Here is a 16166-nt window from a genome sequence, read left to right on the forward strand (position 1 = left end):
TCAATTTAATTTACAGGTACTAGCTTTTACACAAGGATTGCTCGCTCTACCAGTTGAGGGTCAGGGACTCTGGAGTTGTTTTGGGCTTCTTGTGTGTTTTTGAACTGAAGGAAAAGAAGTGAGATTTTAAATTAGTTACACCTCCATGGATATGGCGCTATACAAATCTATTATTATTATTATTATTATTATTATTATTATTATTATTATTATTATTATTATTATTATTATTATTATTATTATTTCCTCTGAAATTAACTTTTCTTTGTGCTGGGCTTTTCTCTAGCTTTGCACATAGGTACTAGGCTAGTAGGCTAATGGCTCTGACCAGAACAGGTTATTGTGGGTGTTAAAAAGACGTCATCAATAACTGTCTGTGAAATAGTCTTGAAGAAGGAACAATTGACAGATGTGCTGCTCCTATCCAAAAAGAAATGTTGAAATTCTTAAGACCACCCTCTCGTCACTCTCAAGAAACAGATACTCTGTCGAGCCGCGATATATGCTTGGCTCATGATAATGAAGATTAATTATGGGTTATGAGCATCTTGTATAGATACTTTTGCCAGGGAGGAGGGGATAAGGGAGAACAAAGAAGCATAAACCTTTGGTGATTGGTTTCACCCCTACCCCCAACCTCCTCCCCTTCCACATGGCAGCTTTGTAGTCAAACTTTTGAACTTTAGAATGCAAGTTGTGTTCATCTCATTCATTTTGCCATTTTAATCAAAGAAAAGCAAGGCTGCAGACTGTCGATCAGAGCCATTAAGTCATCCCATGCCAATGACTACATCGAGACTACAAAACATTTCTGGAAATTCTAGTCAGGATGTAAAAGGAAAAGACTTTTCTGTTCAGCCCACTGGAATATTTTCACTGCCCCCCTCCCCCCAGCCTGATTGCAGGTAGAACAAAAAAGTGCTTTTCCTCAGCTGTAAATGTATACTCAGGCCCTGAGAGGGTCAGTGCATACAAAAAGAAAAATGTGTAGGCTTAGTCCACCCCTCATTTTGACAGTTTCAAAAATTTCCAGTGGTACTCCAAGTTGTGCATAATAATTTTCATCAATAGACTGCTTCCCACTGGCTTTCTCTTAAGGTCAGACAAACATTTATCCTCGTGAACTTAAACGCAAGATGGGATTGCTTGCTTGTGATCTTAAAACCGCTGGCCTGTACTCTGATTTTCTCGAGAAAGAGACTCAAATCATTGTAATGCGTTCATTACGAGATTCAATATGGTCACCGATGGGCTATGAAAATTTGGCCGTATCAACAGGATGTCCTTATTAATGGGGTAGATTCAAACCTCATGACTGGTCTAAACTCAGTGACATGTTCACAGATATATCACTCATGATCACAATTGCACTTCTAAACAACTCTTTATCAGCATCTGGAATGGAGATATAATTTTTAAAAAATTGAACAGAACAACCGTATAACGGGGTAAAATTATTAAGGATTATGCAGGTTGGGATTTCAGAATGTGGCCATTAGCCATATTAACAGGGTGTCTGCATTAATGGGGTGACAGCAAGGCAGGGTTCCACTGTAATGGTAATGGAACTGAGTGGAGTGCAATTTGGTCTGAAATCAAAATGAAATTTGGTTTTGAAGTTGCACGAGCTTGAAGCATGTTAGATTTGAAATTACAAGTGTGATTTCAGACCAAAATTGCACGACACAAAGTTGAATTGCCACTCAATAACACCCACTTTTCATCACCTTGGTTAGTACCAATATGTTATTGATGTTGAAAGGAGAACCAGAAACGCTTTTACATCTCGTTTTGTACGAAAAACAGTAAGATGCAATTTAGGGCACAAATATGTGATTGATAAATGAATTGCTCTGGCTTTCCTGTAATTTGATTTCTAGCCTTGAAATCTGATTGGCTGGTTTTGGTAGTGTTCCATTCTCATTGGCTGGGAAAAAGATGCAATTTAGAGCCCAAAAATTGTTTAGAAAAAAAATACAAAACTACCGGCAACAATGATGGAGTTCTGAATTACATTTTATTTCAAAACATTGACAAATTCTAATAACACTTAATAAAGAACTCTGACTGGTATTTTTAAAGTTGATCTTGTGTACTTTAATGTCATCGAAGTAATGACAGAAAGTGAACCCAACACTATAAGCACACTGAAGTAAAACAGAAATTATGCAATATTTACCAACTGGTAAATATCCAGGGTTTTTGCTTTCACTTGTGGTGGTACAAAATCCTTGTTAAAATACTGTCTGGAGGGGGAATGCTGATATCATGCTTTACAATCCAAGTGGCCAAATGTAAACAGCAGTGTTGTAAATTTGTGGTTGATGCCTCTAATCCTTCCCAGATGATCACAACTTTGATAACTGTTTAGTTCAGGATTATAGCAATTCCACCACTACAATCGTAGCTCACAACAACATTACTTTCATCAGAAACCCAGGTTGGGTGAAACTATGGACGTTAACAAGCAATGAATACCACTGATCACACCAACAAAAATGTTAAACACTAAATATGTGCTGTTACTAAGGTTTACTTTACCCCCAACATGCAGCGAGATGGAATTAAATACAGCATTTTGCAATATTACATTTTTTTTTTTCTTTACTTCAGTGTGTTTAATTAAAGTGAAAAGTTTTCACTTTGGAATCGAAATAAAGACAGGAGATTGTCTCCTTACTATAACATCTAAACAAAAGTAGATGAACTTCCTTGAATAAGATTTCTGCTGCATACTAAATATCATTTTTTCCATGCAGCAAAATAAGATTTTGTTTTTTTCATCTTTTATCAAAACATTTATCAACCTACATGTACTTAGGCAGTCTAGTTCAAGCCATTTGAGAATTAAATGGAAAACACATCTGTACAACATATTGTTCTCTTTATGTAATTAACCTTTTTCAGTGATCTTGGGGAAGAGGGACTGCAATACTACCATACCATGAATCAAGTGTTCATCTATTTAGATTAGCAATGGGGAGACGAGTGCAGCCTCGGGCAGCTAGGTGATTATCCAGTTTGAACGAAACTGAGAGCAGGTGTCCAGTTGCCTTAGCATAGCTACTAAGCTTGAAATTTATCTACCTTAGCTGTGAATTAATATTCAGAAAACACATGAACAAAATGTGACACAAGATATAATAGAGCAATATTTTGGTGATGTTAGTCCATGTGCAAGTCTGAAGGTAACAAGATTGTGTCTGTGCTGATAGCTTGTGGCCCTTTATCATTCTGACTGATTCCAAAGTAGACAAAAATCCACTGGGCATTTCCCACATGCAAACAGTTACAGAAGTAAAGGGGAAATCCATGAACACTTCCAGGTCGAAGCTAGCAACAGGAAAATTGAGGCACTTGTCTCAGTCATATTTTTTCGTCGTTGTTGTTTATGGTCATCATAAACACCCTAAATAACTAAGAAGAGAATTTAATCATGGACATTGCCTCTGTCATAATTTTTTTTAATGAATGTTGCTTCAGTCATAATTTTCTTCTGGCTAAGGCCCTGAACTCTATTATTTCATTTTTAGTTTATGATAGAACAGATATTCCTCTGCCCACTGAATTTTATATAACTGCTCTGCCAAAAAAACTAAATGTAAACCTGTAACCTTGCCAACAGTAAAAGACAGCTGCACTTGCAACATGATCTGTGTATGCTTCAACACAACAATGCAACTATAAACACAAGGAGAAGAAAGTTTTAACTGTTTCAGCACTCAGATGATGTTGCTTTAACCTTTACATTTTCATTGCCCAGTTTTCTTCGTGAGTTGCTAGATGTTTAGCGTAGCATTACCCTCGTGGTTTCTTTATCTCTTTGTGGCTAAGATAAGATTAAATCATCATCAGAATATTCTCAGGGTAGCTGAGGGGGGTATCAAAGATCAATAAAAAATGTGAATGTTAATTGAAACAGGTGTTAGCAAAAGGACCTTTTAAGTAGAATTGGTATGAAGACATTAACTTACTAATCCTAACTTGTAGGCATGCCTTAATATTTCATGCTAATTATTAGCATCAAGAAATCATATCGCCATCATATTCCTCCACTGTAATAAGTTCACATAAATTATTTTACATTAACTTGTTGGAAAAAAATATGATGCTTATTACAAGAGAAATTACCAGAATACTGAAAAAAAAAATAAAGTGAAAATAAGATTGCTTTTCTTATTGCTCTGTGTTAATCGTAGAGCCTTATCTCTCACTGGTGGAAGAAATCTGACAAAGACTCTATGGTAACAAATTTTTTCCATACATGTATACCTTAATGTTATTTTTGCATATTTCAATGTTACAAATTAGCAATGCAGTATGTTATGACGAGGATGTTACATGAAACAAATGACAGAAAACTTGGAAGACATCAAATTAGTGAAAGAACACAGTGAAATATTTTGTCACTCCAGAACAAAACACACTTGAAGTACAAGATTTATTACAGAAAGTAAGAGTACTAGCTAGAACGTGACAGCACAGCAAAATTAAGTTGCTTGGAAACAAGCTTATAGTAGTGAAAACTGTTTTCCTCATAAAATAATGTTTTCCTTACTTGATCTTTAACAGCAAGACGTTTAGATTACTTTAAATTAGCACAACTATGAAGTACAGTTAAGTCACTTCAAAAGACATCACCAACATCACGAAACAGAAGAGAATAATTACCAATGCAAGTTTGGGATCACTTCTACGAATGACCATACAATGATCCAGGGTCTCATGTACCAAAGAGTATGGTGTCAAGCATGATATTCAAGATCCCTATTAGAGAACCTAGTTATTTGTACAATAATGATGACATGACTGGAAGAACTGTGCAACCATGCATACATAAATGACAAATACTATTATTTTGCTTGTTATTAATTATTATTATCTAATGTTAAACACTTGTACTAGCTAATCAACTAGAATGGAACCTAAACGCAGTAATCCATTGCTTCTGAAAAATCAGAGGGTGGATGAAGAGCTGTCGGTGTCTCTAAGTCAAACAGTGATAACGGAAAAGGTTCATCACTCTTGAATGCAGTGGTAGGGTCGTACAAAAACGTGGGCGGAGTCCCTTTGTTGTTGTTATTGTGCAGTTCAACATTGCCATGGGGTGAAATATTCTGCGCAGATGGTGACAAACTCAAGTCAAGCCAACTTAAATTAGTTGTCCTTCCAACACTGCCATTTGATGTTGGAATTGGTATAGAATTAGATGTAGGATACATTAAGCTTGAATTTTCATCTGTATCACAAGAGTCCACCTTCATAGGAGACAAAGGGCTCATGAGCAAATGGTCCAAATCAGAAAAAGTATTGTTGTCCATTTGAAGAGGGAACTTGTTGCCAACAGGCAATTGGCTCACATCTTCACAACTTCTTGACATCCTTCCTGGGGAGTTAGGTGCTGGCAGGGTACGAAGGTATCCAAAACTTGGTGACTTGCTCAGTGTCTGAGAGTTCCCAGGAGATACTTGTGAAGATGACAACACTCCAGTAAATGAACTAGTAGTTGTTGGTATTTGGGTGCGAGGCTCTGAAAATGAAAAAGCACAACAAACTATTACAAACTCTTTTCCTTTAAAACTATAGATATTGACAACTTGACAGAATAACTGCGAGATAATCACAGAAGTTTACAACATACCTCCTAGTATTTCAAGTATTTCGTCATGATCAAGTGAACTGAAATTCGTCATGGCCTACAGAAAAACAAACAAACAAACAACAATAACAGCTTAATTTTCAGAAAGAAAATGAAGACATGGCAGTTAAAAAGATAGATGGCAAACTGCAAAGTGTTTCTTTTGTAATTAACTTGACTCAAGACACAGTGGCTGGTGCATATTCATCAAATTGAATGAATTAAGTTTATGCATGAAGACCCTGATAATATTATTTAGGTACAAGGTTAGAGTAAGGCTTGCAAGACTTGCACAAGGCTAGCACAACTGTGGAGAAAGATTCAAAAGGTAAAGGAAACAGTGTAGAAGGACTAAGTTTTTTGCCATAGGACAATGAAGGGCTAAAAATGAACTCCAGTGCTAGGTGGTCAATACAACCAGTTTCATTAAACAGTTATTATCATTACACAAACCTTGTGTAATTCCTGAGACAATTCCTTATCTTGGATTACAGATTCCAGAGGCAAATCCATGTCCTCATGTTTAGGGCTTATGTCATTGCTCACGGCAAAGCCACCACCCATCTGTCCACCCACAGGAATTGTTCTTTGCTGCTTGTGTGACTGTGCAGCCATGTGAGCCTCATAGCTCGGTGGGGGAGTGGTGAAAGGGATTGAAGGGAATGATGAGGATCGCTTGTGCGTTGACACTGGGAACTGTGGCTCAGACATTGATCGAGGCTTAGTCTGTGGAACCATCAAGAAGTAATCGTCACAACCATCAGATGGTGACCTCTCTGAGTATGACCTCTGCATAGGATGATTATCGGGCTTTGCATTGCCCTGAAATAGGTTTGTGTTATGCAAAGCTTCCATACTATGGGATAGATGGTCCATTTGCAATGGTGACAGACTTGACAAGTCTGAATGCTGAGAGCCTGGCGATGGATACGATTCACTTTCACCATCAAACAGTGGATGTTGTTGATCCCAAGATAGAATCTGGCTTTCAACACTGCTAGGATTAGAGTCAATGTGAGGTGAGCGAAAGTCCAGGGTTTGAGCCTCTTCCTGTAACTGCGCCAAAGCCTGATCAACATGATCTACCTGCGGCTTCTGCAACTGCTGGGACTGCAGAGGGGAATGACTCCCTGGCGACATTTGCGACTGCTGACTTTGCTGCTGTAATGTGAATGAAGGCTTTCGGTCCTTAATTTGGTTCTGATCAGGGGAATGACTGAAAGAACAATTACTATCTATGAGACTTTCCTTTTTAACAGCTGCAGTCTGACTGCTAACTGGGGTGTCTTGAGGTTTTGGTTGTATGTTCTGTTGTTGCTGGATGTTTAAGTGCTGGAGTTGCAACTGAAGGTTCAAATACTGGAGCTGCTGCAGCTGCTGCTGAACCTCTGGTGGGACACTGAGTTGTTGGAGACTTTGGTTATTTGCCAAAATCTGCATCTTCAACTGCTCCACAGTGTTAAAATTTGCATTTTGCAAAGGTAATGAATGGGACCGATGTAGTGTTTGATGGCCTGTTTGCGTTGGAAGAGCTTGTGCCTGGGACACGCTTGGAGCTGACGTTGTTATTTGTCCTTGTGTAGAGACCACAACAGGTGCAGTGCTTGAGCTTGACACAGCTGGTGTCACAAGAGGTCCAGCCTCTTTCAGTCGCTTAATTAAATCAGTTTTAGAACCAAACACTGGAAGCCCACGCTCTTTCAGAGCTCTTCTCATATCAACAACTCTCATGTCTTCAATTTTGACAGCTTTTTCGGAATCAGCACCATTATTATTCTTGGAACCATTCACTCCAAGTTTAACGTTCTCTGGAATGGATGGTAACATACAATGATGCGGGTAGTTCTGGTACAGTACCTGCAACTGGAGGTACAGCTGTTGCTGTTGCAATAGCAAGCCATAAGGTGAGTCTGACGGCAAATCAGACTTCTGCACCTCACCATTGGGTGGCCTGTATTCATGATACTTGTACTTCTTAACTTTGGGTTTGGCTGTCTTCTTGCGAGACTTGCCTTCCTTTTTGGATCCCTGTAAGGATTGTACTGATGCTGAGAGAGGTGAAGGTGATGTCAGAAGCTGCTGGCTATTTTGCTGTTGTAGAAACATCTGATGCTGCTGCTGTTGTTTTTCCTGTTGTTGCTGCGAATGCTTCCGAGTCTGCGCTTGCAGAGAAGCAAGGGCTTGCACCGTTGATGTTATGCACGTTGATCCTGGTGAGGATGCAATGCTTGGTGGAGAAGCAACTTGGCTTGGTTCTGGTGAAGGAGATGGTTCTGGCGAGTCAACACTCTCAGGAGAAAAAGAATCAAAGTAATCTGTTGTGTCAGTAAATGGCACAGTTCCCTCTTGTACCACCTGGCTAATTGGAGTACCAGCTTCCAAAATATTCTCCTTCACTAGTTCCAGAGGCCCAGGTCTAAATGACAATTTGTCATTGAGATTGTCTTCTAGTTTCTTTCTTTTCAATCTCATCTGCTTGTCAATCAATGAAGGATCCACAGCACCAGGTGTTTCTATAAAAAGCACAACATCACTTTATTAAGCCTTAATTACCAGGAATGATCAAAATGTATTTTCTCATTACAATACCGATACAATTTCAACTGTGCAGGATATAAGAATGAAAATAATCAACTAAGTGACATTGTCTCGATCATCAACTAAGCAATTTTGTCTTATACCACCAAGTTCTCAGAGCATACGTTGCTCGTAGACTCATGTTCAGCACAGAAGGCCACTAATTTATCAGCTTATACTTTCATGTGTCACCCTCTCTAAACAAAGTTGATGGATTGATTGATACAATAAAAGAACTGTATGGCTATCAGTATAAAGAACTAACATTTTGAACTTCGGACTAAAAGGGTGAACAACTGCAGTAACATAAACTTTGGTATCTAACTGAGCTTTCTACATTAGAAATCACGAATTACTTGATTGTTTTCATAATTGTTCACACATGTTCATTTGGAAGTGCTCATTATTGTAAGGAGAGCTGATGCACTAATAGCTCCTTCCATTTGATAGATGTAAGAGTTTACCCAGAAAAATCAGGTTACAAAGTGATTTTCAGGCCACTGTTGAAAACTGGCCTTTCAATGGCAGAAATTTTAGTAAGAGTAAAAATCCTTATGAAATTACTAATCATATATTTATACACAACCTGTCAGGTATGGGAACAAAGATATTCCACAAGAGATTTGTACTATTTGATCAGTACCCTTGTAAAACTTGACAAATTACTTGACTTTTGTGTACAATTCTTGCAAAAGATTCTTCCACATTTCACAGAAAACCTTTGGCCAACCAGTAATCATATCATGGCCACTGAGACATGCAAAAGTTCTGACCAAAAAGAAGTTGTACTTATAGTAAGAAAAATGAAAGAAGAGTAATTTTCAATGGAGATTTCCTCTGTTACAGGAGAAACAACACCTAAAGTTCACAGTAGGGAGGGCTACTCTTGGTATAAAGAAAAGGAGCATAGGAGGAGGAGGAGGATGCCACACATTTCATAGGGCTGACAATAAGGGCCATAACCTGTAACCTCTACTACACCTGAGTATGTTTGATGGACCCTTGATGTTACGGGTGAACTGGACTGTGGTAAACTCCACAGGTAACAAGTTTGTTGTGGGTGTGAAGATCAAGGCTACAGTTAAGGTTACTCCAAACCTTCGCAGGTGTCCTTCAGAAAAAATTTGCACATGGGCTATTTTCAAGGAAGCCCCCACAAACTATATATATCAATAGAAGGGTCATGAAATGTAGAATTATAAATAATAAAATTATCTTCTGTTTAGCAGATCCCTTTCCTAAGATAGCAAAAGCCGTAAATGGCAAATCAACCGACTACAATTCCAGTGAATTAATCAGGTATCAAATGCGATCATTCATGCAAAATAACTGTGCAGTGTTAATCACAAAGCATTGATCTCTCAAAGAGTGTCAGCATTTTCTTTTTTTTTCCATTGGTTATCTTTTTATAGATCTGACAAGTTTCAATATCGAAAAAATTTGCGTAGCATGTTGCGTTAGAGGCCACCACAAGAAAAATATTCAAAATAAGAGAATTCGCTGACACTTTTCGTTCCTTATCTATCAGTAGACGTTCTGGTCAAATTTCGCAGAAAACTGTTCATTCTACATACCCAATTAATTCATCTAAAGAGGGGGGATTCTCTCAAAAAACAAGTGCCAGTTTTGGCCTTCTAAAGACATATACACATGTCACGCCTTCTCAGAGTGAGACGTCAACACAAAAAGCCACCAACCAATGAAATAACAAAACCCCAGCATTCACAGTATGCAAACTCAAGCTTTACAGGAAAGTAATAGGGTTACAGTCATGTTTTAAGCACACATGTTTTAGGCTGGTAGTCAACAATAATGCGCAAACAGAAGGAAAACGATGTGCAACAAAACAAAAAGAAACTGAGGAGCAATTGCCGAAGCGAGATTACGAGGAGTCACTCTTGACAGACATGAAATCGACAATTGAAAGTATTTGATATAGGATCTCCGGATTAAGCAGTTTGCCGTGAAAAGGTTGCTGAGGAGTCCAAGCCTTTTGAGGATTATGACATCTTGACAGCTTATTAACTGTTAATAAAAAATCTCTTTTTCCCAATAACTCGCGCACATTTTAATATTTTATTTTAATTTTTTGGAAAATGTTACCTTAAATAATGAACTTTAATTTGGTTGAAAAAAAGAAAATTTGGCAAAAGTAGCCCCACGAAGGTTTGGAGTAACCTTAACTCAAAAGCCCCGTCTCATACCTGGAAGTAAAGAGGAATCCTGCTGACGAGGATCGCTAGTTAATCAACTAATTACAAAAGTTTCTTCCGTTTTATTGTCAACAACAATAATGGCAGAAGATGGCCTGCTAGGAGCCGACTTCAAACAATAGCTCTGATCAGAATTATCTCTGGATTTAAAAAAATCACCAGATAAATTACAGGAAAAAGTCATAAGATAACTCCATCTGTAGTTTAGTGCTTTAAATTACAGAGTGAACACTCCAAGGGAAAAAAATATTGATAGCAAGTCACAGGGTACACCATCTGATCAATTGAGAGATATCACATTATCTATTATGACAAGAAGTTGAACAAAAAGGAAGGCTGGATCTTTGAATTGGTTTTATAGATAAAATTATACTCAGAAAATCCATGTTAAGTTCTAAAATATCAAGTCAGATAAGCCATCAACAGCTCGAACAAATCAAGGTAAGACCGTTTAATCTCAGAACTGAACACCGAGATTCACAAGTCTTAGTGTGGTCGGATCAGTTCATCCCAAAATACTCTTTGGTCTTAACTGGTCTTAGTTGGGGATTTGGTGGATTGTACAGTCCAAGTAAAATTAAAACAAAACTGGGTATTCTGAGACCTTTATCGAAAAACCGATTTAAACAACGAGTAAAAGTGGCAAATTCCATTGATTGAAATGGATACGAGATCTATGACTCAATACCCATTTTACATCAACGCTGACAAGAGACACGCTAAGACAGCACAAAGAGACGAAATAACGTCTGGATTCGACTTTCTCCAATAAACTAAAGGAACCAGCTGTAGGGACAGCAAGCGTGAAGACTAATTATGTTTTCATTCCATCGTGAAATGACATCGTGATTACGAACACAACATCAAACGAAAAGTGTAATATAACGTTGACAAATCAAACAGAGAGTGAGTTGCAATTATTAGATGCAAAACCATGGTGTGAAACCGAATTGACACTGTTCAAAAACAGCATATTTTTGTACCCAGGCTAACTATGTGAAACTTCGAATAAATTATTTTCCTTAGAATGCAATGACTGGGCATGAAAAAAAATTTATGAAGGAATCCTATGTAACACACAAATAAACATTTGTTCCAAATAGCTCAAGCGTTTGAAGTGCATACGTGACGGGCCAAAATTACGTAAAGAATAATTTCATGATAAAATGTCCTCAAATTCACTTCACCGAAAGTGACATATGAAAAGTCGGAGAATACTCCGTGCTAGACATGCTGATTTAGTCAAAACACCTTCATAATTGTTATATCACGCCACAGCTGAGCGAATTCAAAATATAAATGGTAGAATTTCACATAAGCTTACCTTTCAAAATGTGTCTTTGAATCAGCTGAGCACGGTTAGGTCTGGCTCTTATTTTCTTTTGCAACATATCGCCAGTCTGCAAACCACAAGAAGATGTAGTGGCTGTGTTTTAATGCCTTATACATTTTATTGACTAATTCCTTTGAATATAAAAGCCAGTTCAAGAACCAAACACACAGACACCGAAGTGACCAAATACTAACCTTTGCTCGTTCGAGTTTCGTCCTTTGAGAAAGAATTCCTGGTGCTGCACTGACCGCTAAAACGACAAACAAAAAGTATTTCTCAGAGGAGAAGTGGAGCTAAGGTGAATGACAAGCAGCTTAAATACAAACCTGGCATGATTCCCCTGTTTACGAGCTCTTGACGAGGTCGTCTTTGAGAGAGCTTGCGCTCGAGAGCTGCAACGAAACATTTACGGTTTCAGTACTCGTAGCCATGAATTCGAGATAAAACTAGCTAGAAAGAACACCTAAAATGTAGCATTTATTTGTTTTTTCTAGCCTGAGAACAAAGAGAAAGGTCGACGAAAATAAATAGCCTGGAAAAGTGGATCTGTCTCACCGTCTCTGTTACTGCGAAGTTGTTCGTGGCTCATGTACGGTTGCCCTTCCGAGGGTGCCATTCCGCCGACACCGTCAGGTCTTTGGATATTCCAGGACATGCTTAAGTGGCAGTTTTATGGGGTAAAAACTCGAAGTTCTCTCTAGACCCGTCTATCTCTTCTGTTTCCTCATAAAAACTTTCCCGGTGAACCCTTGGAAAGGGGCACGGCATGACATTTATGATCGACGAGAACCCGGATGTCAGGTGACGTCAGGGATAAAATCAGAGTGTCAACAATGCTTGTCTGCGCACTAAATCCTCGACTGGTGATTGGTTCAATTTGTTTACGAGTAACACATTACTGTTACAGCACGTGCAAGCATTCGAAGAAAATTAAAATCCAGCCCCAGGTTCGCTTTCAGTAAAATTAGAAATAGCGAGTCCGTTTCTTACCATGTCCTTTGTGGAAATTACTGTTAGTCACAGTGGTCACCATGTGTTGAAGGAAATTCATCATTTCCTTTTCAAGCAGCTCTCGTGTTAGCTCCGTGGTTTGTCGGAAAAAAGGCTTTCGCTATTATTTCAATAACGAAAGTACCGCATCGCGCTATCCTGGTAATCTGTTATTTATACATCAACCGAGACCTCTAGTGTTGCTTCACAAATTAATCTACACCCTCAAAAATAATAAAATACAAATCTATACTTGGTCATAGGTTTGCAAGCGCGATTAATTTCCCAGACGGTCACACCTATATTGGCCTTCCTATCTCAACTCGTTGAATTTCATGTGACTTCCTTGGATGGAAATCGTTTAAGTTATCATCCCAGTGGAACTTAATTTTTGATTTTTCATTAAGAAATAGAACAAAGATTTCTGATTTTTTTTCGGTCAAGCTAAATCCGTTAATCCATCGTCAGCTTTGTTTCTATTACTCATCGAAAAATTCATAGACAATATTCTAATTTATAAACTCCATCACCTTTCATCTCGCGCGACATTGTCACGGCCAAGACACGCATTGGATTTCTCGAACAATGAACTGCATAACAAAAATTAAGCCCTGTAAACCAGCTGTACTCACCTTTTTGTACGTGCATGGTCGTTGTAGGTCTCACCACAGTCTTCGGGCCGGACTTTTTTCAGTTTCAATGGAATCTACACTAGCATATGAGAGTATAATCGACCTTTAGTAACATAATCCGGGTCCCCGCGTCAGTGATCAGACGATAGGCTGGTCTTCAGCATGTCACCCCACATCATGAAATACGATACTACCGACAAGGTAACCATTTAAAAACCAAATGTCACGCTATCGGATCACCTTGATATCCGTTCGAAACGAATTCCTTCTTGTTTGACAAGGACTGTTGTTCAGTCAGAAAACACGAACAAACACGTTACAAGCCTAACAAGCTGTTTCAATACCGTTTCGAAATATTATCGGATGTTGGTTTTGGATATCGTTGAAGCAATATTCAAATTTATACTCCCTTTCGGTGGGATTCTGTCACGCCACTTTTAAACCGCGTTATTTTGCATCCAAAAATTTGCTGACGCAGAAACAGATCGCAAAAATAAAACTTTGAGATAATCTCCCTGGATCAAGATGGATCAGAAGACATTGCTTATACACTAATATATTGATTTTACTCAGCATTCATTTTGCTTTCTGAAGATGTGCGCGTGACCACTTTTATTTTCGCAAAACTTTATTAAAAGAACTTATATTAAGATCTTGTCTCGTGGTCAGCCGTTTAGGAAATACTCTGGTAGGTAAAATAACTCATTCAGTAACGTGTTCAACATTTAGAGTTAAAAATAACAGTCCGCGTAATATCACCACCACGAACTTCCGGCAAAGAAAAAAAATAATAAGTTATGCTTCCATGTCGGCTGATATGTCATTAAGGTCAATTAGCAGTTTATCGAAACCCCTACGCGTCTGCGTATTGGGCTTTCCAGCGTTTGATTTTTTTTTTCTGCTGCACATTTTAAATATCATGAACCAGATAAAGAGAAAATGAGCATATCCGTTGCCCTTGATCAATACATGAGCCCGTACCCGCCGGCTTCCTGTGCAATATTTGGTTCTGGTGGTACTTTCCTGAACTTAAAACACCGACTATTATGATACATACATTATCAGCAATGTGGCAATAATATTGGTTAAAACTTGGAACTTATTTCTTTCTGGTAGACTCTTTGAATCTCTGTATCAACGGATCATCGCCCGGCATTGGTGATTCCCCTAGTATAATCAGACAGCTTCGTAATATTTATATTTATTTATTTACTTTATTTATTTCAGTTGCGTCAAAAGGGACCCGCCTACATGGAAACCGACGTATGTTTACAAATAAAGCTGGGAAAATGTTTACTAGAAAAACATAAATGTACTAGGACAAGACAATGGGAAAGTCAAAATTGGACAAAACGGAAAAAAAGATCGAGAACATCCTATAAAGCGACGCACCTAAGTGCAGGAGGACCCGAGAAAAAATATCTGGAAAAAGAAGTTTTAAAAGTCTATAAACTCCTACCGAGAAATGCTTCTTTTAAAATTCGATTTACAATGCTTCTAGTTACAAAGCTAAGATTTTATCATTATAAGATATTCAAAGCTGGCACTCCTAACAGATTTACGGAAGTTTGACACAGTCAAACGGAGTTATGTGGGCGGTTTTTGATGATCTCGTGTTAACACGTCACAAACAGTGAGGCGATTTAGTCTAGCGAACTTAAACAATACGATCAACTACTTTGTTAACATTGTAGTAACTATGACTAATAGAAGAGTGAAACATATTTTGAACGAGATGTTTCTTTAGGAAGTGCTGTTCGATATATTTGCAGACACTTGTATGGCCACGGCTGCTTCAAGGCCCCCATACGCGTGTATCATAACGTGTACAAAAATGCCGGTCTACGCTGCTCCCAGACTTGCAGCAGTTTATTTCTTAAATGAATTTTGCATCTGAAGATGTTGGCAATAGCGACGTCAATCAAAGATTACCCCTTGCTTTATAATTTCGAAAAAAGTGAAATGAAGTGGATAAAATTAAAAATTCCGGGGAGTGTATTTTATGTGGGCGGCTAATTTAGTGTCTAAAAAAAATTATTAAAAAACAGAAAAAATTCTGCGTTTATTCCGAGTTCTAGAAACACGAGTTGAAGTCTAAGGTGAAGTTACTTAATTTACACGTAACCATAGAAACACTGGCTGTGTACGTATTTCAGGAAGTAGGTTTTTTCCTCGATCCTCCTTCTTCTCAAAGGAAAACATCGGCTCAAAGAAAACCTCTGAGATCAGTGTGAGCGTATATTTGAGAGAAAGGGGGGCTAATAAACAAGTATTGACCACCAAAGTTGAGAGGAGACAAAATCGAACGTGTAAAATTCTGGCTTTTTTGTAAACAAAGGCGAAACAATGCAAGAGATCAATCAGACCAGAACGCTCACAGGTTATCATGAGACATTGGGCGTTGTAATGAGTCTTAAGATTTGTAGCGTGGCATTCCGGAAGCAAGCACAAAACAAAGCAAGGTAGGTAAAGCAATGAAGAACAAAATATGCGGTCGCGCCACTGACGAAGTTTGTCAAGACGCTCTGTTCCTTGATGCATAATACTGACGCATTTGCGTGTAGAGGAACAACAATGCTTTTCAAACACCGTGGGCATGATCCTGCCACCCTCCCCTAATAACTAGAGAGATGATGAGCTCATGTATCAGGTGATACTCGCATTTGACGATACAGTCTAATGTAGCTGAAGCTGCTTCGTGTGATTGGGCTAAAGTTACTTCCTAGCTAATGATCAGAAAGACATCGCGCACACACTTTTGCTACCATTATGATTACTTATCG

The 16166-nt window shown here is 38.3% G+C and overlaps 1 protein-coding gene across 2 annotated transcripts; it reads right to left on the reverse strand.

The window, feature by feature from the left end:
* Positions 1-244: 244 nt before the first annotated feature.
* On the reverse strand, positions 245-13707 carry LOC145489023 (uncharacterized). 2 transcript variants are annotated; one of them, XM_081467912.1, is made up of 7 exons: positions 13384-13707; positions 12088-12153; positions 11956-12011; positions 11753-11828; positions 6092-8151; positions 5642-5696; positions 245-5530 (listed from the first exon to the last, which is right to left on the reverse strand). In XM_081467912.1, exons 1-7 carry the CDS (start codon positions 13397-13399, stop codon positions 4926-4928), a joined length of 2934 nt encoding a protein of 977 aa, XP_081324038.1. In that variant the 5' UTR covers positions 13400-13707; the 3' UTR covers positions 245-4925. The 2 variants fall into 2 exon arrangements, with proteins under 2 accessions (XP_081324038.1, XP_081324037.1); XM_081467911.1 differs by lacking the exon at positions 13384-13707 and adding an exon at positions 12317-13375.
* Between the last annotated feature and the right edge of the window lie 2459 nt (positions 13708-16166).

The sequence above is a fragment of the Orbicella franksi genome, chromosome 6, assembly GCF_964199315.1.
Source record: "Orbicella franksi chromosome 6, jaOrbFran1.1, whole genome shotgun sequence".
NCBI lineage: Eukaryota > Metazoa > Cnidaria > Anthozoa > Scleractinia > Merulinidae > Orbicella > Orbicella franksi.

Bases quoted from the DNA above. Each gene is read 5' to 3' on its own strand.
- LOC145489023 (XM_081467911.1), bottom strand. From the start codon at position 12,416: ATGTCCTGGAATATCCAAAGACCTGACGGTGTCGGCGGAATGGCACCC. The intron at 8,152-11,752 runs GTAAGCTTATGT...TGCTTTTTATAG, and splicing joins TCAAAGACACATTTTGAAAG to AAACACCTGGTGCTGTGGAT. The intron at 5,531-5,641 runs GTATGTTGTAAA...TTTCATTTTCAG, and splicing joins AATACTTGAAATACTAGGAG to AGCCTCGCACCCAAATACCA.